We start from the raw sequence: 23,951 nt of genomic DNA, 5'->3' as shown, positions 1-23,951 counted from the left end.
TTAACATACAAAAATATCATTACTTGGATAACAAAATGTAATTAACCCTTTTTTAATATTATTGTACTCAATTATAAAATTAAAATCTGACTAGATGGAAAGTGCCATCCTAAAAACTTATAGGACAAAAAATGCATTTCTCCCCACAAGTACATATCTATATATGCTCACATAAATTGTTTCTATCAATGATTTAATCGTACAGTCAAATTCATACAGATTGAGACATATACATGACTCAATGTGTTACAGGAAAACGATGGTTGAAAGACAAAGCTTCGATATGATGAACTCAAACATGTCTGAAGAAGATGATGTCCGGAGGACGAGAGGTGAAGAAATTAACAGCGATAGCTCCAATAGTAATTCAATTGAGGATCAACGTCCAAAGAGAAAACGCTACCATCGACACACTCCGCGTCAAATTCAAGAAATGGAAGCGTAAGTTCTAAATTAACTATATGAGCCAAATTACAGATAGGGTCGATTATATTTACATTCCCTTTTAAAATGTGAAATTATATTTTTCAAAAAGATTACTTTTAAAAATACACTTGCATCTCTTTCAAAAATTTTCCGTTTACAACTGGACCTTTCTATTAGGATTTGAACAGAAAATATTAACGTGAGCAAAAAAAGTTATATACCTTCGAAGTTTATATTTCATTCAACATTCTGTATAAATTATTGAAAATATGACTAAGTTTTTCTTTTATTAATGGCTTACAATGTTTATAATTCCAAAAACATATGTATTTTATTATAGTTACATCCTTTTGACTTTATATATGTATGTAAATTTTTAAGTTGCTAACTTTAGCATTTTCCATCAAATTAAATACTAATGAAAAATGTACAATTATAAACGGGGAATTCTCGGATGGGTGCAAGTGTAATTTGTAAAAGCTTTTTAGAGAACAATATAGTTCTATATTTTTAAAGCTCATTACAAGAAAATTGGTCAACAGCAACGAAAAAACAAATTAGCACGAATGAATTAGCAAGTACAAAAATCTCGTTGCTAATCTATATAATTTAATATAAGAAATATACTTAGCAATAAATTTTTAGCAACAAAAATAAATTTGCTAACTAATTTAGCAACAAATTATTATTATATATATATATATTAAACAGTATAGATTAATTAACAACGAAAACATTACTTGCTAATTAGCTCAATATTAATTTTAACAATACTTTTTTCATAGCTATTGACTCAATTTCTTGCAGTGCCGAGGGAGTCATCTGAGTGTTACTAACCTTTTAAAAAAAGTATTTTTTTTTTAAGGTTTTAAAATAAGTATTCTTTACTCCATCCTTGCATGATTATGTTAAAACTAAGGGAAAATTGCAAGTAACCCCCTTGTGATATCGTAAATAAGCAAATTACCCCCTTATAAAAAAAGTAAATAGCAATTTACCTCCATATATTTTTTAAAATACAATAATTTACCTCCCCCCCTATAATTTTAAAATGAAGCAATTCACCTCCCTGTATAAAGAGGTAAATTGCTTCATTTTAAAAAGTATAGGGGGATAAATTGTTATATTTTTTTTACATAGGGGGATAATATACTCATTTTTAATATCACAGGGGATAAATTGCTAATCACCCTTAAAACTAATTATAACCAATGTGACTTCATTATTTGTAGTGCCAATCTTCCTAAATTTGACATGCATTAATGCAGGTTCTTTAAGGAGTGTCCCCATCCAGATGACAGGCAAAGAAAAGAACTCAGTTCTGAACTAGGCATGCAACCATTGCAAGTCAAGTTTTGGTTCCAAAACAAGCGCACCCAAATGAAGGTACTGTCTCATTTTGCAATTCTTTTATGATTATGTTAGAGTTTTAGGTAAATTATATTAACACCCCTTAATGTTAGGTTTAATACACAAACATTCCGTGTTCTTTGTAAAATTAAGAGTACACCCCTTAAAGTTGAAGTGGTAATATAAGAGTAAATTACAACCACCTTTCTTGAGGTTTGGCTTGATTATGAATACCCCTTCATTTGTTTGAAAAATTACAAATACCTCCTGATGTTTGATGCAATTATGTAATCCTTAAACGGAGGTATAAATTATCAACTTTTTCCTTATTGTATTTCTAGAAAAAAATAAAAATTTGTAAAAAATATAAGGTGCAGTGGATGGGAAAAAAATTAAAAATTATAAAAAGAAAAATTATCTACTTAGTCAATAAAAGAAATTTAAAAATTTTAAAACTTATAGTTCTTAATTTCAAGTGCATTTTGGTCAGTTCATCACAAAAAATAGATGAAACCTAACGAATTGGATTAATTGTTAGATGACTTAAAAATTAGGGGGATATTAGTAATTTTTCAAACAACGAGGGAGTATTCGTAATTACACCAAATCTCAGGAAAAGTCATTGTAATTTACCCTAATTATAATTATACCCCCGGAGATGCATTACACAAACACTCCTTAGGGGGGTGTATTCGTAATTTTATAAAAAATATGGAATATTTGTGTATCTAAACCTAAATTCAAGAGTTGCCAGAATAATTTACCCTAGAATTTTTTGCCGAAAATTAAGAAAATACATGTTTATATATGGTACATACGTACATACGTAGTATTCATACTTCTGTATACACAATTATTCTATTTTAGTCGAGTGAAATTTACATTTGCAGACACAACATGAGCACCAGGAAAACACACAGCTCCGTAGTGAGAACGAAAAACTTCGTGCTGAAAACATGAGGTACAGGGAAGCTCTGAGCAACGCCTCTTGCCCTACTTGTGGTGGCCCTACTCCTATGGCAGAAGCATCCTTTCATCAACACCAATTGAGAATGGAGAATGCTCGACTAAGAGAAGAGGTGACATTTATTTAAACAATTAATATTTAGTTTAATTTTTGGATAATTATATTGAAACTTCCGTAGATTGGGTCTAATTACACAAATATCTCATGTTACCCCCTGAAGTGTATTATACTGACACCACCTCAGGAGGTGTACCTATAGTTCTACAGGATTAATGCAATTTACCTCCTCGTGTTATTGCGAATGAGCAAATTACCTCATATGAAAAAAGAATAGCAATTTATCCCTGTCTAAGAAGGTAAATTATTGTATTTTTAAAACATAGGGAGGTTAACTGTTTTTTTGATAAGGGAGTAGTTTACTCATTTGCAGTATCATAAGGGGGTTGCTTGCATTAAATAATATTTTTCGTCCCATATTTTAGAGTCAGTACGCTTTTAGTCATTTCATAGATTCCGTTAGTATTCTGGACAATAGGCACTTGCTATTTTCGTCAAAATACTAACGGAATATGATGAGAGGCTTTAAATTGGTTATTTTTGTAACTTTGAGATCATTAAAAGAATCTTGTAACCAATTAAACGAAAATTGTATTGACTCTAAAATACTGGACGAATTCTATGCATGTATGATGAAATATATAAGAAGTCTCCATTGATTGCTGATCCATACTTCTTGTTCTTTTCATTCCATCTCTTTTTACTTGTATCCAGATTGATCACATTTCTGCCGTAGCTACGAATTACGTGGGCAGGCCATTTGCAAACCCTACCGAGGCTCCCTCTGCTTCCACTCTTGCAAGTTTCAAGAGAACGTGTCGAGCTACGGATTTGGGGAGGCCGGCAATGGACAATGCAGGACAGGACGTCGACCGTTATAGGTTGATGGCGATCGAAGTAGCTGTTGCAGCAACGGAAGAGGTAATACGAATAGCACAAGTGGGGGACCCGTTGTGGGTGCCGAGCATGGATCGCAACGCCACTCTGTTGAATGAGGAGGAGTACTTGAGGTCATTTTCAAGAGTGTTCGATCTAAAACTCGATGGATTCAAATGCGAAGCATCGCGTGAAAGTGTTGTTGTTGCCATGAGTGCTCCAAAGGTTATTGAGATCCTCATGGATGTGGTATGTCTTTGTTGCATTCATTGCCACCCGTTCAATTAGTTACTTTTCTTGAGGTTTATTTTCGCAGCATAACAATTTCGTATAGGATCAATAGTAATTTATCCCCCTATAATATTGAAAATGAGCACATTACTCCTTTATAAAAAAAAAAATAATAATTTATCTCTCTCTACATAGGGAGGTAAATTGCTTCATTTTAAAAATAATACTGAGTAAATTGTTGTATTTTAAAAATACAGGGAGTTAAATCGTTATTTATTTTTTCATAAGGGGGTAATTTGCTCATTTGCAATATCACAAGGAGGTTCCATGCATTTTTTCCCATTTTGATTCCATTAGAACTGAAAATTTTCCGCTAGCGATATTAAAAATGTAGGAAAAATTGTATTTTTGGTCCTATAACTTAGGCCTTGTATACTTTCAGTTTCATAGCTCACGAGATTTTCAAAAATAATCCCATAACTTTAGACTTTCTCGCTTTCGTCCCTACCAACTTCTATTAGAAAATTGATTGAAAGAAAAAAAAAAAAAAATGCATGCAAGTAACATGGCCGTTCCCCTTCATTCTGAAAAGATGACGATCATGTTATTTTGCATGTGATTATTTTATTGCATCAATTTTCTTACGGAAGATTGAAAATGAGTCATTTTTTGCGAGTTATGAAATTATTATCGAAAATTTCATAAATAATCAACTTAGACAAAATTTACAGGACAAAAAATGTTATTTTCTCTTAAAACTTATTTATATGTTTGGATTCTAACTACAAGAATCATGATTAGAAAAAAATAATTAATAATAAAAAGTATGTGGTTTAATTAGACAGAAGATATAAATGTTATTGTTCATTGGCAGGAGAAATGGTCGAACGTGTTTTCAGGAGTGGTTTCACGAGCAAAGCACATGCAACTCATTTCAAGTGGAGTGGGTGAAAACTACAATGAAGCTCTGCAAGTGGTATGGTTACTTAAACTTAGGGTAAAACACATTTTGTATTGTGAACTATGATCAATTTTGTACTTTTGTTGTCTATTTTCTTTTTTTTTTTAAATTGCCATACAAATTATATGATTTTATCATTTTACCATCTGAGTTCACTTTTTGATAAAAATTCTATTGAAAAGTGGTTATACCTACAATACATGGTTTTTTTTTGGGCGAAATTGTCATTTTCACACATGCTCCTCGGGTGTGTTTTGAGCGAGAAAACAAGAAAAATTACAATTTTGCCCTAAAAGAATACCATATGTTGTGCATGTGACCACTTTTCGATGGAATTTTCCGTTGAAAAAATGATCACATGCACAACACAGGATATTTTTTAGGACAGAAAATCGTCATTTTCACACGTGCGCTCCAAGTGTGTTCTGAGCATGAAAGCCAAAAAATGATTTTGCCTTTAAAAATACCATATGTTGTGCATGTGACCACTTTTAATAGAATTTTCAGTCGAAAATTGGTCTGAGAATATGATAAGATGCCATTAATCGTGTAGTTTGTATGACAAAATATAAAAATAAAAAATAAATTTGATACGATAACATATCATAGTTTAAAGGAAAAAATGTTTTTTACCTTTTAAATTAAACACAAAAAGAAGAAGGGCATGTAATGAAAATTTGGCATCTTCCTACAATAGTGTCCCATAATTAATTTTGTTTCGTATGTAGATGAATGCTGAGTTTCATGTTCCTTCACCGCTTGTTCCAACCCGTGAGAGCTATTTTCTGAGGTTCTGTAAACAGCACCTCACCGATGACACATGGACGGTGGTTGATGTTTCCTTGGACGGATTGCATTCTGCTACTCCGCAGCTGGTTGCATGCCGAAGAAGGCCCTCTGGCTGCGTGATTCAAGACATGCCCAATGGATATTCAAAGGTACATCGCACCTATTGGTCAAGAGCCAGAAAATGGATCAGGTCCATAAAGTTGAAAAAAATACAATTTATTTCGTATGATATAAATGAAAAAAGAAATAATTGTAAAAAAAAGTAATAAATTATCCTCTACATATTGAAAAATAAAGCAAATTGCCTTCTATTTAAACCATTGATAGAGGGTGACTTGTTCGTTTTCCAAAATACAGAGAGATAATTTGCTAATTTTTTTTACATGGGAGTTTTTACTCATTTCACATATTTTAGGGAGTAAATTGCATTTAACCCCCTAAAGTTCAGAGGTGTCCAACAAAAACTTTCCAAGCAAAATAACGTGGCATTAATAAACTTTTTTGGACACAAAATTATCCGTAATTTCATTTAACCCCTAAACATAACCAGTAATTTCTTGATATAGAATTATGTTTTTTTCACTAAAATTATATTTGGATTGATGAATTTAAAGTTGGAAAAAGTATTTCAAACAGATCCATACCAAAGGAATTTAAAACGTAACAATACTTAACAAAACATAATTCAAAAACTACATTTGGAATCCTTCGAATTTAAAGTATTTATTTTGACTTTTAATCTTCAGAAAATCTCGAAACTTTTAGTGTCAAAACCATCTTACTAAGTACCCGGCCCGAAAAGTTTTATTTTTAGAAAAAATAAATTAATAAATTATAATTTTTTAGATTTTAAAATATAAAAATAAACAAACATGATAAATAGTCTACAAATTTAAAATTAAGTAACGAATAAATAATAAAAATAATTTTAAATCATTTACTAATTAAATTGATCGAAAAATACGAGTGGATCTTATGAATAAAAATAAACAATATTAGACTTATCTAAATTTAAAAAGAAAACAGAAAGTCATTCTTTAAAGTATTATTTGACATCAAAATAAAATTTAAAAAAAAAACCCTCTCGTATATTTTTCCGATAGAAATAAAAAAATATTTAACTACGTGGCAAAATAAAATTTAAAGACGATATTCGAACATGTGGATCGGATACATAACGCTTACTTATATAATCTCTATATTTCTACTTTATTATATATAGATTATGTTGAATATTTGATATGCATATATATAGGTTACATGGATGGAGCATGTCGAAGTGGAAGATGGAGGAGTTCATAACATATACAAACCTCTCATTACTGCGGGTCTTGCATTCGGGGCAAAACGCTGGGTTGCAATTCTTGATGCCCATTCTCAACGCCTTCAGAGAGCTGCTGCACCCAAAGCTGATGTCACCTGCTTAGGTGATGACACTACTCGTCTTACGTCTTTTTATTAGTAATTGAAGCGCATTCGAATAATTCAAATTTTTATTATATTTATTTAATTAAATAAAAAAATTAAGATAAAAATGATCGGGAAAAATGCAAAATTAAGATAAAAAATAAACAGTAAAATACCTCTATATATTTTTTAAAATAAAGCAATTTACATTTTTATACAGGAGGGTAAGTTGCTCTATTTCAAAAAAACATAGAGGTACATTGGCATTTTTTGTCATAGGTGGTAATTTGCTTGTTTATAATATCAAAGGGGATTATATTAAATTCTGAAATAATTCCTGCAAATACATCCTAATCAATAGTTACTAAATTAGATGGGGTTTACTGCAATTTACCTATATGATATTGTAAATGAGTAAATTATTCTTTTATTAAAAAAAATATAGCAATTTATCCCCCTGTGATTTTTAAAATAAAACAATTTTACCTTCCTGTCTAAGGAGGTAATTGCTTTTTTTTTTTTTATAAAAACACGGGAGGGTAAAATATTGTATTTTAAAAAATACAGAGGTTAAATTGCTAAAAAAAGATTTCACAGGGGAATAATTTATTCATTTACAATATCGCAGTGGGATTGCTTCCATTTTTTCCAAATTAGATGTCCAAAAAAGAGTTGAAAGTAACGTTCCTTTATTTATTTTTAATTATTATGTGCTCGGAAATCAGAGGGTTGGAAAAGCATACTGAAGCTAGGGGAAAGAATGGTTACAAGGTTTTGCTCCGGAGTAAATGCATCAACTGGGAATTCATGGACAACACTGTCTGGGAATGGAAGTGAAAACGTAAGGGTCATGACAAGGAACAACATGGACGACTTGAGCATGCCTGTCGGCCTTCATTTGACTATTGCTACTTCCTTTTGGCTTCCCATTCCACCCAAAAAGGTCTTTGATTTTCTGCGTGATCCCCACACTCGAAACAAGGTAATAACACCCTTCAACCTTCATTCCATGTGTGGGGCTAATTACATGTTTTGCATGCCTATAGGAACTATAATTCTATTTTAATGTCTCAAATATTATATTCTCGCAAAACTTTTCGTGTTTTTGCAAAACTAGTCTGGCAGTTTGGGTTAACGTACGGTGGCCTCATGTGAAACGTATGTGTGGCTAATTTGGGAAGTAAAATTGGCCTTTTTTTAGCATCTATATGATCGGTAGTTGGTTCCATAGATGAGAAAATGGTAATTTTCTCATTTTTTTAAGTTTTTTTTATGATTTTTCCCAGATTTTTTTTGTTCATACAAAACGCACAAAAATTAGGGGAAAATTGAAAAAAAAAGAAAAAACAAGGATGAAATATGGCGTTTTCCTCTTTTATATAATTTACCGCTTGTCATATAGACAATAAAAAAGACCAATTTTTTCTCCCCAAACTAGCCTCACTTGCGTTTCACGTGAAGGTGCCGTTAACGGCCTGACCAATTTTGCAAAAACATGAAAAATTAGGGCCCAAATCGAGGATGTGGAACTTGAGAGACCCAAAAAATCAAATTAGTGTCTATATATAAGGACTAAAAGTGTAATTAACCTTCATGTGCGTGTCAATAGATTGCTGCACATTTTTTATCATAATTACACCGAGTCTACGTTATTACAACTACGTACGTACCAGTGGGATATGCTGTCAAATGGAGGCGATGTTGAAGAGATGATGCAAATTGTGAGTGGCAAGGAAATAGGCAACAGTGTTGCAATATATCAAGCAAAGGTAAATTAGATACATTCTCTTTGGGAGTAAATAGCAATTTTTTCCTTGTGATATTAAAAATGAACACATTATTTTTTATGAAAAAAATATATCAATTTACCTCCCTATACTTTTTAAAGTGAAGCAATTTATCTCTCTGTAAGGAGGTAAATTACTTCATTTTAAAAATTATAGGGGATAAATTATTGTATTTTAAAAAAGATAGAGAGGTAAATCGCTATTTGTTTTTTTTTTTCATAAGAGGGTAATTCGTTCATTTGCGATATCATAAGGGGTTGCTTGCATTTTTCTCTTTTCTTTGAATCGATGTTGGATATTGCACTATGTAGACTTACATGAAACTTTCTCTTTGATGAAATGTAGAGTGCCACTTCGAGGCAGACAACGTTGCTAGAAAGTCGTACTGATCCTACAGCTTCTTACGTTGTTTACGCTCCGATCGACATGGTGTGTTTGAATGCGATTTTAGGTGGTGGAGATCCGAGTTCCATACCCTTACTTCCATCAGGATTTGCCATTCTCCCTGACGGGCCGACGGGTAGCCAAGGAAGGGGAATGGCTGCAGAAGCTGATTCTGGAGGATCTCTTTTGACTGTCGCACTTCAAGTAATTTCTTTTTTGTTGTTGAGGACGAAAAATCTCATTAATAGTTCTATACGTTACCTAGTAAATTGACAAAAAAGTGGAGTCATTGATGAAAATTCTGTAACTAATGGGACGAAAAATCTGCTGATCCTATATTGATGAACCAAAAATGCAATTACCCTTTTCTTTTTGGGGTTTAATGCGATTTACCTCCCCATGATATCGCAAATGAGCATACTACTCTATATGAAAAATAACAGCAATTTACACCCCCTGTGTTTTTAAAATGAAGCAGTATACCTCCCTGTCTAAGGAAGTAAATTGCTTCATTTTCAAAAATACAAGGAGGTAAATTGTTGCATTTTTAAAAACACAGGGAGGTAAATTGCTAATTTGTTTTTCGTATAAGATAATTTACTCATTCATAATGTTATAAGGGGGTTGCTTGCATTTTTTTTCTTTTTTTATGCGGTGAATAAATTTTATACCTAATTATTTTTTTGAATTATTATTACAGGTTTTAGTTGATCCTAGTCCTAATGCAAAAGTTTCGCTGGGATCAATCACGGTGGCAAACAATCTTATTAGCTGCACTGTTGACAAGATAAAGAATGCATTGATTCCCAAATCCTCATGAGGTAATGAATAATATTGTTGTATTTTTCTACCAATTATGTCATTCCATGTGAAAATTGTATTTCTTGTCCTATAACATATATTTTATACATTTTTAGTCCTATTATTTAGCATAAAAATAGTCTCGCAATTTTGAAGATTATACACTTTTAGTCGTCCCACCAACTTTCATTAGGAAATTCACAAAAAAAAAAAAAAAAAAAACCACGTGCAAGTCATATGGGCTGTTTCCCGTCATTCTGAAAAGATAAGGGGACACATCACTTGCACATAGTGTTTTCTGTCAATTTTCTAATAGGAGTTGGCTTGAAAACTAAAAATGAATCAATTTTCAAGTTACCAGACTATTTTCGAAAATTTCGTAAGCAATAACATAAAAAATACATTGGGCAAAAATTATGAAACGAAAATATTTAGTTGTACCTTCACTGCGGAAAAAAAAGTATGTTATTCCCTGTGTAATGCATTAATACTATCTAACACTTGTACAAAATTAATGTAAAATTTAAATTTTTAAGTACAATTAATCAAAATTTACTATGATTTTCAGTTGTGGCTAATTTTGGATTTGCATGCAAAAACAACGGTTAGTAACTATTGTATAACCCGTGATTAATTAGTAATCGCTATGATTTTTTATTTTTTAATTATGATAATTATTAAGTATGACAAAAAATCATCATAGTGTTTGGATTTGTATTTTGAGTGTTTTGTTTTTATGTTTTGATGTTTTGGAGATAGAGAAAGATTTGAATTTGTATTTTGAGGTAATTTAGAATACTTTAAAATAACTGGTGTATGTTTGATGTTGGGATTTGGGAGACAAAAATCACTGTTCATTATCAAATCATATCTCTTTTATATATATTTTTATATATAAATATGTATGAGATAAAAAACATTGTTCATTGTCAAATCATGTCTTTTTTATATTATATATATAATTAAAAAACAAAAAAACACACAAATAAAATATAAAAGCCACAAAAATAAACATTGAATGTGTCTTATCTTGTCTCGAAAAATGCCAAAACAGGAAACCAAACATAGTCATGTTTCTTATGATGTTTTAAACTCTATTTTAATATATAGTTAACAATTCCATTCATCATATGGTTGGTGCAGTGCATTGGTGAAGTGATCGAGAGGAAGAAAGATGGTATCAGCTAAGCAACAAAGGAATGTCAAGAATGCTCCCTTTAAATCTAGTTGTTTTTTTTTTTTTAATTGAATTTCTTATCTTTTTTATATCAAAAATCTAGGGGTTTACAAAATAAATTACAACTATTTTTTAGTACTGCAGTTTAGTACTTTGCTCTTTGTTCTCATATTTGGTAGTCGTCTATTGGTTTCTTTCTTTGAAATGCATGCCTTCTTTTGGACAATTTCTGATTGGGTGTAGGATTGTTCCTTTTTGTATCCGAGTTTTTTGCAAGAGCGTTTCAATATAAAAAAGTATGGTTGTTCGCTACGATTAATTACTATAATGAAGAAAGAAAATTATAACAAATACAAATTATCATGATTTCACAACGGCCATTAACCATTATTTTCTGCAAATGTGCTAAAATATTAGCCTTGGCTAAAATCATAAAAAATGTTTTGGGTATTGCTAAAAAGGCAAAATTTCACTTTTGGTCCTATTAAATAGGGTCATTCTCACTTTTGGTCCCGCGCTTTAGGTGCTCAACACTTGTAGTCCCAAAACCCTAATTTTTTAACACTTTTAGTCCCACACTGTTAAAAACTGACGGAAACGGCACGTGACAGTCACGTGCCGTTAGTCAGCTGGTATGGTCCATGTTGGTCAACGGCAAAATATCACTTTTGGTCCCACAAGATAGTGTTATTCTCACTTTTGGTCCCACGCTTTACGTGTTCAACACTTGTAGTCCCAAAATCCTAGGGCTCGTTTGGTTGTGTTTTCATTTTCATTTTCAGTTTCCAATATTTGGAAATAGGTAGAAATGCTTTATTGGTTTTTGTGCGAAAACTAATAATATATTTGGATTAGTTGTTTCCAAATGTAGGTATATAGGTGTGAGAATGTTGAATACATGTATATGTATTTTTGATGTGACAAAAATTGGTTATAAGGGTTGACCAAATTGATTGAACATTTGTGTCTTTTTCTATACATATTTATGTATAGATATATACATATATATTGTGAATGCCAAATAAAAATGTGAAGAATATACTTTATTCAATACTTTATTTAAATAAGTTAGGTCTAAATTAAATAAATAATTTAATATGACCAAGACATCAACAATATAATTCTGTTTATATTTTCAATTTCAATTAAAATATTTTTTTTGATTTTATATATATCAATAAAATAGTATTTTATATTAAGGAGCAATATAAATATTTTAACACCTTTAGACCCACTCCGTTAAAAACTGACAGAAACGGCATGTGACAATTCACGTGCCATTAGTCATAGGGGTGGCAGATGAGTCGAGCCGGCTCGGCTTTGAGCTCGAGCTCATGTTTACTTGTTCACCGAGCTTCGAGCTCGAGCTCATGTTTACTTGTTCAAAATTTAGTAATTCTTATGAATTAATCTAAAAATCATAATAATAATGATAATAATAATGATGATGATGATGGTTGAACAATTCAAAATATTATTTTTATTAGATATATAATGATACTAAAAAGTTTAATCAATAAAATTAAATATATACAAGATTGTATATATTTGGGCTCCTGATTCATACGAAATTTAAATATATACAAGATTGTGTCTATTAGATCATATCAGACGGTATGATTTAAAATCACATGGCCTGATTCAACGATACACCGTCTTGAATGATTACTCTTATGTTTCGATATCAGATGGTTTTGGTTGTGTTTTTAGCATCTTGTTTAATTTTTTTTTCTTGGGTTTGGGTGTGTTTTCAGGGGACAATGATTTGTTTATTTCTTGATGTTGTTGTTTGATTTTACAAAAGAGTTGTAATGTTGTATGGAAGACCATTATCGATTAGCAAAATTTCTGAAAAATTTTGTATGTAATGTTATAAAATTCCTCTCCTTCCCACCTCTATTCTTCTGCAATTTCTGGAACAAAATCGAGCTCGAGCTCAAGCTCGAAAATAATGTATCGAGCTCGAGCTCGAGTTCAAGCTCGAAGTATCGAGCTCGAGCTCGAGCTCAACCTCGATGAGCTCGTCGAGCTCGAGCTCAAACTAAGAACCCTCTCACACTCAGTTTCTTTTTCCTTCCCAGCCTCATTCATGGCTGCTCTTAGGCCTCTCTGTCTCTCTGCATTTTACCATACCAGTGGTATTTGACTGAGAAGTTGCAAGATTTGGTCCAGAGGATGACTCAATAAACACAGATCAAACAAAGAACCCTCTCACACTCAGTTTCTTTTTCCTTCTCAGCCTCATTCATGGCGGCTCTTAGGCCTCTCTGTCTCTCTGCATTTGCATTCTTCTCACTCTCACTCACTCTGCTTCAGATGTTGAGTTGCTTTTGATGAAGATTAAACTTTCATTGCAAGGAACTACCGAGAACTTGCCGTTGTTGTCCTGGAATGTCTCAGTCCCACTCTCCATTAGGGTTTTGAGACTACAAGTGTTGAAAATGTAAAGCGTGGGACCAAAAGTGAGAATGACCCTATCTAGTGGGACCAAAAGTGATATTTTGCCGTTGACCAACATGTACCATACTAGTTGACTAACGGCACGTGACAAGTCACGTGCTGTTTCCGTCAATTTTTAACGGCGCGGGACTAAAAGTGTTAAAAAATTAGGGTTTTGGGACTACAAGTGTTGAGCACCTAAATTGCGGGACCAAAAGTGAGAATGACCCTATTTAGTGGGACCAAAAGTGAAATTTTGCCTGCTAAAAACCACAGCAAAAATTGATTAATCGTGGTAAAAATTTAAATTTTTGCTTTGATTTTGTGTAACTGTGGTTTATAGTATTTTAATACTCGATGTTTTTTATTGTTTGGAAGTAATAGTTATAAATGGAAAATAGCTTATATGGAAGTGTTCGATGAAGAAATTATTGTATTACCAACTTTTATTTATGAAAGTATTCAAGTTTTTGCAAACACCTGTTTTAGCTATTTGAAAAGTGTCCTATTCTTTGAAATCCAAATTCGGTCTTTTACCTTCTAGCGATAGGAGGATAATGAAAGTTATTTCTTCAAGGGTTCTTATAACCGATTTAGTATGTTTTTGGTGATTGGTGTCCTAAAGTGTTATCACGCCTTACACCATATTGAATTAATCTGTCTGTTCTTGTTTGGTCTCCTGATACGAATGTGCCCAAATGGTCCGTTTTCGCTCGTCTTCGTTTATACTCTACCTAATCTTTCCTATCATCAAAGGACATGTGAAACACATGAATTGTGCGGTAAACTAAATCAAAACTTAGAGATATATAAGTTTAAAATAATAGCATAAAATTACGTCCTAACATTGTATAACGTAAAAATACCCTATATCAAGAATTTTGCTGCTCAAAAATTTTATGAGAGGATTACATTGAAACCCTTTGAAATGTAGTAAAATTATGGAAACCATTCCTCCCTCTTGCATTACACACGCAGGGATTTGGGGCTTGATGGGGTTTTGCACTGGGTGTTGGAAGGGTTGAGTTCTAGGGTAGCGGGTAGAGCAGCAAGGGGCGGTGTTGGGGCTGGGGAGGAGGACGTGTGGGGAATTGGGGTTTGGTTGGTAGGTTAGGGACTAGCTATATCCCCACAACTACTTTTTAATTTTTACTTTTTTGGTAACATGGTTCGACGTGGATGTATGCCTATCAATGGGTGGTAATACCCACTCCCATAACCAATAATTTTATATTAGATCCATACTCGAACCCAATCATTTTATGCTAGAACCAGACCTGAACCCATGCCCATTAAAATAAATATTTTAGGTATGGGTAGAGGCTAGACCCTAAAATACCTGTTGGTATGGGTATTGAAAGGGTAAATTTTATTAACATAAAATTTTATCAAATTTGTAAATTTTTTTATATATCAATCAATTCAATTTATTTGTCATCTAAAATTTATAAATTTTGTACATAGTATATTAAATTTTTTTACAAATTGATATTTGGAAATAAAAAACCAAGTTTTTCATCTTTGTTTTTGTAGTTACACCTCCAAATTAAGTTTATAATAAAATTCATTTGAACATAACAAGAAAAAAAATGAAAAAAATTAAATTAGTTATGCTCCACTAATATATGGAATTAATAATTCTTTTTTGAATTTGATTTAAAAAAACTCATTAAATTAATATTGAATGCAATTTCAAATGGATAAAAAGAATTATTTCAAAGTCAAATATGATTTTCATTGTTGATTGTGCAATTGATTAATAATGATCAATTATTTGAACAAAGTCCAAATCATTATTTATATTGCAATAATATTCAATTTGCACATGTTAAAAAATAGAATAAATTTTAATTTATTTTATCAATTGCAAGCTCATGAAATATTTTTCTGAAATTAATTTAGTATTTAAGTTACGATGATATTATTATAGAAAAACATATAGTTATTTCATTCATTTTAATATAGGTAAGACCCAATGGGTAATACTTAAACTGGACCCAATTATTTTAGATATAATATGGGTAAAACCAATGGATATTGTATGAGTAACTATAGGTACTTATTGGGTCCGGGTTCGAGTAGGGTAATACCCGCTCATTGACAAGTCTATGTGGATGCCACCTAGGCAGTTCGGGAGGCTCTTTAGTTTGGGCCTAACAGTAGATGGACCTTTATTTTGGCTAGGACCTTGGGCCCATACGTATCCTATGAGTCTAAGCATTCTTTATCCTTGTGTTGGACAAATATATTTTCAAAATAACATAGTATAATAATTTTATTTATTTTTTATTAATATTTTTTATTCGATAAAATATTCAACTATATAAAAATTATGTTCAAGTATTTAGATAATTTAATGTATATTTTCTACACTTTTATTAATTTATGCAATTACTAAACCAATTTTAGATTTAATGTATATTATGAAGTCATATATATTCATATCGTTAGATCAAAATACTGTGGCATATGTTTTTTCACATCAATTATAATTAACATTTAGTATTATATATTTAACACTATGTGATTGGTCCTACCCCCATACAACGAAGCTTGCTTTATATCGGCTGGAGGCTGCAACATTTGGACTCTTAGCATAGCGATTGCTCTCTTTACTCACAAAAATTGAATCTTATCTTTTCTATATTTTTATAAGTTGAAACCAAATAAAAGCAACACAAAAAATCATATCTTTCACAAGTGAATCAAGTAGGCCAAATATATTACTCATATGCTACTATTGAAAAAAGGGCCAATTTTTCATCTAACCACAAATACTTAATGACAACGTGCTAGGTGTGTGACCTACATCGTTAAATTATAGATGAAAAAGTGCATGAGGACCAAAAGTGTTGGTTTTTCTAAGTTAAGGGACTAAAAGTGTTAACCCCATAACGAATGGGATTTAAAGTGACATAGGTCTAACTTATGAAACTAGAAATGTTATTTTCCCATGGAATACTACTTTTTTCTAGGGATTGTGGAGGCGGGACATGCAGAAGGCTTGGCTACAAGAACTGTAATGGAGATAGTCGTACAAAAAGGATAGCGGAAGGTGGTGTTTGAAAGTGAATGTCTATCTCTTATTCAGTCGTTACAATCACAATCAAACATTCAAGCTACTCTATACCCTATCATCCAATATATTCTAGAAATGGGTCATTAATTGGAAGAACATCTATTCATGTTCATTTGATGGGAAGGGAATAAACTAGCCCACCTAGTTGCAAGGTCCGTAGTTATTCATTAAAAACGACTTCTTAACAGCTAAAATTGCATATTTGGTCCCAAAAAAAAGGTCGGTGTCCTTTTCGATTCCATAATTTACGAAAATTACTTTTTGGTCCCAAAATGTTAAAAATTATTGCATCGTTAGTCTCATTTGCATTTTTTCATTAATACTTAACGGAAAGAGTGAAAGTGGAGTTAGCTGACTCACCTAACTCATGTTTTCCTGTTGTTGCACGTGAGGGATGTTTAGGAGGGAAATTTTACCTCCAAATTGACTTCTCCCATAATGAGTTGCTTGTTTTTTTACCATGGAAACATACTTGCTTCTTCTAGAATTTGTTTCTCAACTACTTCTTCTCTATTGTTGTCAAGCCGGTGAAAATGTCTGAAGTTAGCCATATTAATTGCTTTTGTGGACAAGCTGCAAGGATACGTACCTCTTAGACTAACGAAAATTCGGGTCGTCAATTCCATGCATGTGCAAGAAGAAATGGTTGTGGGTTCTTTACTTAGGAGGATAATCCACTTTGTGCAAAGGCACATTTGATTATCCCTGGGCTGCTTTGTCGAATAAATAGAGTGGAAGAAGAGAATGCCAAGCTATGTCGAAGGAACAAAATCTTGTACTTCCTTTTGTTATTGTGTTTTTTTTTATAATATTTTGTAACATATGGAAATAGGAATATTTCAATTAACCTATTTTGCTTATAATATATTGAACCTTATGTTAAACAATAAAATGGAAGTGTAGAACTAAGATGAACTTGAAATGAAAGTACAGAAAATATTACTGGTGCCAAAAAAGAGTATATTTGATTTTCAATAGCGTCCATAAATTAGAGCAACATGCTCAGTACACAAAGCAACGGGACTGCTCAAAAAGAAATAAACAATAGCATAGTCACCTAAACATACACTTGAGATTTCGTTATTGAGCACCTCATATCAAGAATAATATATAGACTTCACAAAAACCAACTATAGACTTCACAAGAACCTTCAAATTCTGCATCATAACATCATTCCTTGCTTGCAAAAACCTTCAAATTCTATAGCATATTGCTCATTCCTTGCTTGTAGTGGTTTTTGACTTCTTTGTTAGAACTTGTTTCATCACTGTTTTTAAGTTGTTAAATGTGACAAACATTAGTCCATCCTCAACCAACAAACGCAAGTTGGATCCACTATCCTATGTACTAACACAACTTAACAACGCATGATTGTTGGGAAGTGGGGATGGTGCCATTGTAGCCTGAAGGTATGTAAACAAATAAATAAATAAGTTATACGCACTAATTTTTCACTTATAGTTAGTAATACTTACTTTTCCAACTTTTCCTTTTTGAGATGCCCATTTATTGCTCACGGCCATAGTTGTGGTTCCAGTTGCAGCCCTCGATCTTTTTCTTGCCTATAAACAAATAATTAAATATTAACAATTGTAATATAATATACATAATGAGCATACTTACAGTCAAATTTGAAACTTGAGCTTGTGACTGCACTTCATTGGACACACCCTCTTGCACTTCATTGGAAACTTCAACTTGCATATCATTGGGAATTTCAGCCTACAAACATGCAAAGAACAGGATTAAGTACAGAATTAACATACAAAATCTTGAAATTAAGAACAGAAATTTGTTTCGTGTTCATAATCCAAGGAGGCTACAAATTCCTCTACTTCTTTTCTGATTTCACAACTTTGTTTATTGTGGCCAACACCACCACAAAACTTGCACTTGATGTTGTAATAACCCTTCTTCATTCTTGTTAGTTTTTCGGATCCCTGGCTCATTTTCCTTTCTTGTTGGGTACTTTATCAAACTCTAATAAGATTGCTCTAGCAGGCTTGCCAACATTTCGTCCATAATTTGGTGGGGTTGGAGCAATATACCCAGTTTTTTTTTTTCATAACTGAGGTCTATTTATGGGTGCTATTGCAGGATCATAAACCTTCAGAAAGGTCTCAACCGTGTAATACTGGTGCACAAAATCTTCATGGTTCAGATGCTAACAAGCAATGGCACAACATGCATGATTGTAGGGGATTCCACTGAGATCCCACTTCCTACATGAACAGGTATGCTTTTGCAAATCAACCATAAACCGTGCTCCATTAGAGCATGCAACCTCATAAATGTAAATCATTTGATTTAATTGGGATACAATTTGAAGATAATATCTTCTTAATTCTTGGGCGCAATTTGCCTTTCCACTTTGACCTTGCTTTATCCCTACTTCTTGCATCCTTGTCATTAATCATGTTTTGCTCCACCCCAACGTTATAAACACTGATTTTTCCCTTGCATCCAAAATGAAATAGTTAAATGTTTCACATATATTATTTAAAAGCAAATCACACTTTGAAAAAATAGAGAAGTGAGATCTGCTCCATTGACTTGCAGGTTTGTCACTAAACCACTCATATACATCATTTGACAAAGAAGCCATTTCCTGCATCCTCCACTGCCACTCCTGAACTATAGTTGCTTTAGTTACATTCTACAAAGTTGTCCTAAAGGCATGTCCTCTGAAACCTATTGTTTTGAAGTTTCCATGCAAGTGCCTCACACAAAATCAATTATCAGCATTTGGGACTTCACTTTTTAAAGGCTGGAACCAAATCTTTTTATTTGTCAGAGATGAATGTATAAATCTCATCTCTGACAATTCCAAATCAAATTTAATAAGTTCAAAAAACCACCCCCAGGAAGCCCTTGTTTCCCCACTCACAACAGCATATGCAATAGGAAACAAATTATTATTTGAGTCCACAACAATTGTCAATAGTACTCCCCCAAAAAGCCCCTTCAAATGACACTCGTCCACTCTTATAACAATCCTACAACCTGCTTTAAAATCTTGTTTTAATGCACCGAAATAAACATAAAACTTATGAAACTTTCGAGTTGCATTACCATCTGTGCTATCTTGCATTGACATTAGAATTGAGGACTCTAGACTACTTCTTCTTAACTCTTTAGCATGATCCCATTTGTGCATGTTGTTTTTCATAAGACCTTTGAATTTTTTTAAAGCCTTTTCCTTAGTCCTATATGCTTGATGCTTGGAAATTGTCAATCTAGATCTTTTGCATACATCATGTTTGAATCCTTTCACACTTCTTTTAGGATCTGTTTTGAATTTATCCTCAAATTTCTTAGAAGACCATCTTGATGTGTAGTTTTTTTACTTTGTGATTCATACTACATTTGTGTTCTAAAATGTATTCTATTATTTGAAATACGCATTCCTTCTCCAATTTCACTGCATTAATCCTCCACTGACAACCTTCTTCTACACATCTTGCATACACTCTTGTGTTGTCATTTTTTTGGTAATCTTCATATTTCTTTTTGTCTTTGTAGCATGTGACTATATAGCCTCTCTAAATTATGTCTTATTACTGAACAATATTCTTAATTCAAAGACATGATTCATTATATTAGCAGCATTGAAAACAGGAGGTTTGTTCTTCCTTTCCCCTATCAGACTCTAAATCAGAATGAAGTTCATCCACATTGTTGAGCACATCAACATCAGATTCAAATTCTGTATCATCCTTGTCCCCTGTTTCAGTCCCTGCATCATCCCTATCCCCTGTATCAGTTCCCTCCTCATTTTTCGCACCATCAATACAATCAAATTCACTGTCTTCAAGCTCACTATCTTCATTATTCCTTTCTGCGACATCATTTCCCCTATCCCTATCCATGTCTAAGTCCACATTATTCCCTAAGTCGACTCTAACTGATCAATTAATGGCTTAGATGACTCTACTCATAGTAGTTAGTGACGCACGACGCACAATGGCGCCAAGGGCTCCTGGAGTCATGGCGCATGGCGCAGCGCGCGCTTTTTCGAAGGTTCATGCAAAAATAATAAATAATCTATATATTTATATAATTAGTTAAATAAGACATATAAAACAATAAATTCAACATAACAAAACTTCATATAAGTAAAATGACCAATGTTGAACCATTGAAGGATAGCAAAAGTCATAAAGGTTCAAATAAATCCTAAATAGTTTATCAAAAAACAAATAAGCCTAAATCTAATCATCTGATTCTACTAGATAATCTTTAGGTTCTTCACTTTCATTTCCATCATCTCCATTTTCGTCAGTAGATATATACTCAGCCTCTTCTTCAGAATCATCGAAGTTTTCTTCTTTGTCCTCTTCTTCTTCATCAATTAGATTTAGACGGCGTCCACTAGATTTAGATGAAGAGGCTTTTTTGCTAGCTTTTGAAGAAGACGCCTTTGATTTACCCCTTGGTTCTATTGTAGATTGAGATTGCAAACTATAAGCATCTTCATCAACCCCGGCAACTCGTGCAACATCACCCCAAGTCAAGTCATCATCTTCAAATACTGTAGCATTCTCTTCATCACTATCAAGAGTCAATTTCCCTAACAACCACTTATTACTCTCATCAATTTCATCCAAAATAATAGGATCTATTGTATCACGTGCATCATATCGCCTCCTCAAAGCTCTATCATACTTGATGAAAACTAGATTATTGAGGCGTTTTTGCTCCAATTTATTTCTTTTCTTAGAATGAAGTTGCATAAATTTAAATTTGTGATTTAGTAACACTTAAATAAAAATTATATCTATCAAATACTAATATAAAGTAGCATACTTACATGTTCAAAAACACTCCAGTTTCGCTCACAACCCGATGAACTGCAGGTTAGGCTCAAAATTTTGATTGCAAAATTTTGCAAATTCGAAGTTGTTCCTCCAAAATGAGTCCACCATTCAGCTAGACATTTCAAAAATTAAAAAACTTAATATAAGTATGTAGCATATAGTTCAAAAATTAACTTTTATTAAAATTATAAAATATAATTCTCATTACCTGGTGCTTTTGTAGTCCTATGTCTTATTGCAAAAGGCATCCCAAAAAGTCCTTCTGCTTTTTTGTACGTTGAAAGTTCACTAATAATTTTATCTTGAAATTCAGTAGTTGGAACCAGTCTCCAAATGCAAGTATATAAACCTTGCATAACCTCTGTATCTTGTTCTATATTAGGATGTGCATAAAAGAACTCCAGGTTCAAGTAGTAACCAGCTACATGCAAAGGCCTATAAAGTTGAACATTCCATCTAGCACCAATCAATGCAAACACATCTTTATACTTCTCTTCATTGTTGGAAAATGAAGCAGCAATAGCTTCCTTGGCTCGGTCCGTGGCTTCATAAATATAACCAATGGTGGTTTTCTTTCACCATCTACCAATCGAAGCACCTTGACTAGTGGACCAACAATTTTAATAATGTAAAGGACATGGTTCCAAGATGACACTTGCTACTAATTTGCCTTGTGCTTCTCTCGTATACCTACTCTTAGTCCACTGTTCAGATATAAACATCTTCCTCAAATTCCCTTTTTGAACATTGAAATCGCTTCAAAGTTAGAAATGCAGTGGCAAAGCGAGTTTTTGCTTGCCTAACCATCTCTCTACTTTTAGTAAAATCTCTCATAATATCTAAGAGAGGTGGCCTATTATATGTGTAGGCATTAATCATCACACCCCGCTCATATGTCTTTTTCAAATTAGGAAGTTTGAAGATATCTTCAAACATCAAATCTATACAATGAGCTGCACAAGGCGACCAGTATAAATGTGGGTATTTTGCTTCTAACAATGATCTTGTTATTGAATAGTAAGTAAAGAATTAAAAAATAAAATATTAAATAATAAAATTAGATAATAAGTAAAAGAACATAAAGTATATAAATTATTTTTAAAAGAACTCTCACCAGCTAAAATGTTTGCGCTTGCACTGTCTGTAACCACTTGAATCACATTTTTCTCCCCAACAAGTTGCACATACTTATCTAGCAACTCAGACATTTTCTCGCCTGTGTGAGTATACGATGATCCATCCACAGATTCTATGAATTTGCTTCCTTTTGGGCTATTCACCAAAAAATTAATGAGCCTCCTTTGTCTTGTATCAGTTCAACCATCTGTCATTAACGTGCAATCGTATTTAGCCTGAATCTCATCATGGTCTTTCAAAATGAGACGGGTGTGTTCCAATTCCTTCTTCAAATAAGTGACCCTAACTTCATGATAGCCAGGGGGCTTCATACCAGGGCCAAATTGGCCAAGAGCTTCAATTGCTGGTCCAAAACTATCTGCTCTTACGGTGTTGAATGGGATCCTCGTATCGTACCTCCACCGACAAAACTTTTGTACGGCATACTCCCTCATTTTCTTCCTATTCTCATCAAACAACTTCCCACCATCTTTGTTTTTTCTTTGTTTTACTACTCATGAGCATCTTTCATAAAATATAGGTCAATAGGACCCATTGATCTTGGCTTTTTTTGTTGCATTTTTTGTGCAACAAAAACAGATTGTGATGAGCCTCCTTCAGACGGATGCTTGCCATGGCTAATATCTTTTATTTGAGTTTCCTAGTTCCACTGCTCTTGTTCTTCAGCAATATCATTAAAATGTAGTATTGCATCCATCTGGTCTTTTAGTTGTTTCTTTTTTTCCACATATTCTCTAATCTCAGCCCTCACATGCTCGAGACATTTCAGACACAATTTGGTATTACAAAAACCACCAATAAGGTATTGTTTGTGTCTCGTAATCCCTCCTTTGTGTACTTATGCACAAAAGTTACACTTGACAGCATTTGTGTTGTTAGGATCAGGTAAGGATGCATAATTCCATCCTGGATCCTTCCGGTTTGAAGCTTCAGACATTCTTAAATAAATAAAGATTAATCTGAAAATAAAATAAAAAAATAAGTTTGGATGTATTATATGATAAAAATTAATTTAACTCACCAAAAAATAAAGAAATATTATATTTTAAAAATACAGATACTTTTAATATTTTTTCAAAAAAAAATACAGATTACAGATTTAAAAAAAATACAGATTACAGATTTTCAAAAAAAAATACAGATTACAAATTTAAAAAAAATACAGATTACATAATTAAATAAATATTTTAAGAACTTTAAGTATGCTGCATCATGCATGCAGTTTTGATTTTTGAGTTTCATGATTTTTGGCAAAAATCTACAAT

General features: G+C 32.5%; 1 protein-coding gene and 1 pseudogene across 1 annotated transcript; one reads left to right on the top strand and one right to left on the bottom strand.

The window, feature by feature from the left end:
• The first annotated feature begins 259 nt into the window (after positions 1 to 259).
• On the top strand, positions 260 to 10,055 carry LOC105167361 (homeobox-leucine zipper protein ROC1-like). Its single transcript, XM_020696420.2, has 11 exons — positions 260 to 441; positions 1,695 to 1,812; positions 2,667 to 2,855; positions 3,515 to 3,925; positions 4,782 to 4,883; positions 5,597 to 5,806; positions 6,913 to 7,084; positions 7,790 to 8,046; positions 8,738 to 8,833; positions 9,197 to 9,439; positions 9,936 to 10,055. Exons 1-11 carry the CDS (start codon positions 260 to 262, stop codon positions 10,053 to 10,055), a joined length of 2,100 nt encoding a protein of 699 aa, XP_020552079.2.
• A 10,888-nt stretch (positions 10,056 to 20,943) lies between these two features.
• On the bottom strand, positions 20,944 to 23,529 carry LOC148787077 (uncharacterized; annotated as a pseudogene).
• Between the last annotated feature and the right edge of the window lie 422 nt (positions 23,530 to 23,951).

The sequence above is a fragment of the Sesamum indicum genome, linkage group LG8 (genome assembly GCF_026168435.1).
Source record: "Sesamum indicum cultivar Baizhima isolate 11 linkage group LG8, ASM2616843v1, whole genome shotgun sequence".
Taxonomy (NCBI): Eukaryota; Viridiplantae; Streptophyta; class Magnoliopsida; order Lamiales; family Pedaliaceae; genus Sesamum; species Sesamum indicum.
Note: the sequence above shows the minus strand (reverse complement) of the source record. Positions and strands in the feature narration are given on the sequence as shown.

Excerpts from the sequence above, each read along its gene's own strand:
- LOC105167361 (XM_020696420.2), top strand. The coding sequence starts at position 260 with ATGGTTGAAAGACAAAGCTTCGATATGATGAACTCAAACATGTCTGAA. Across the intron at positions 2,856-3,514 it reads ATGCTCGACTAAGAGAAGAG|ATTGATCACATTTCTGCCGT; the intron begins GTGACATTTATT and ends ACTTGTATCCAG. Across the intron at positions 7,085-7,789 it reads AGCTGATGTCACCTGCTTAG|AGGGTTGGAAAAGCATACTG; the intron begins GTGATGACACTA and ends CTCGGAAATCAG.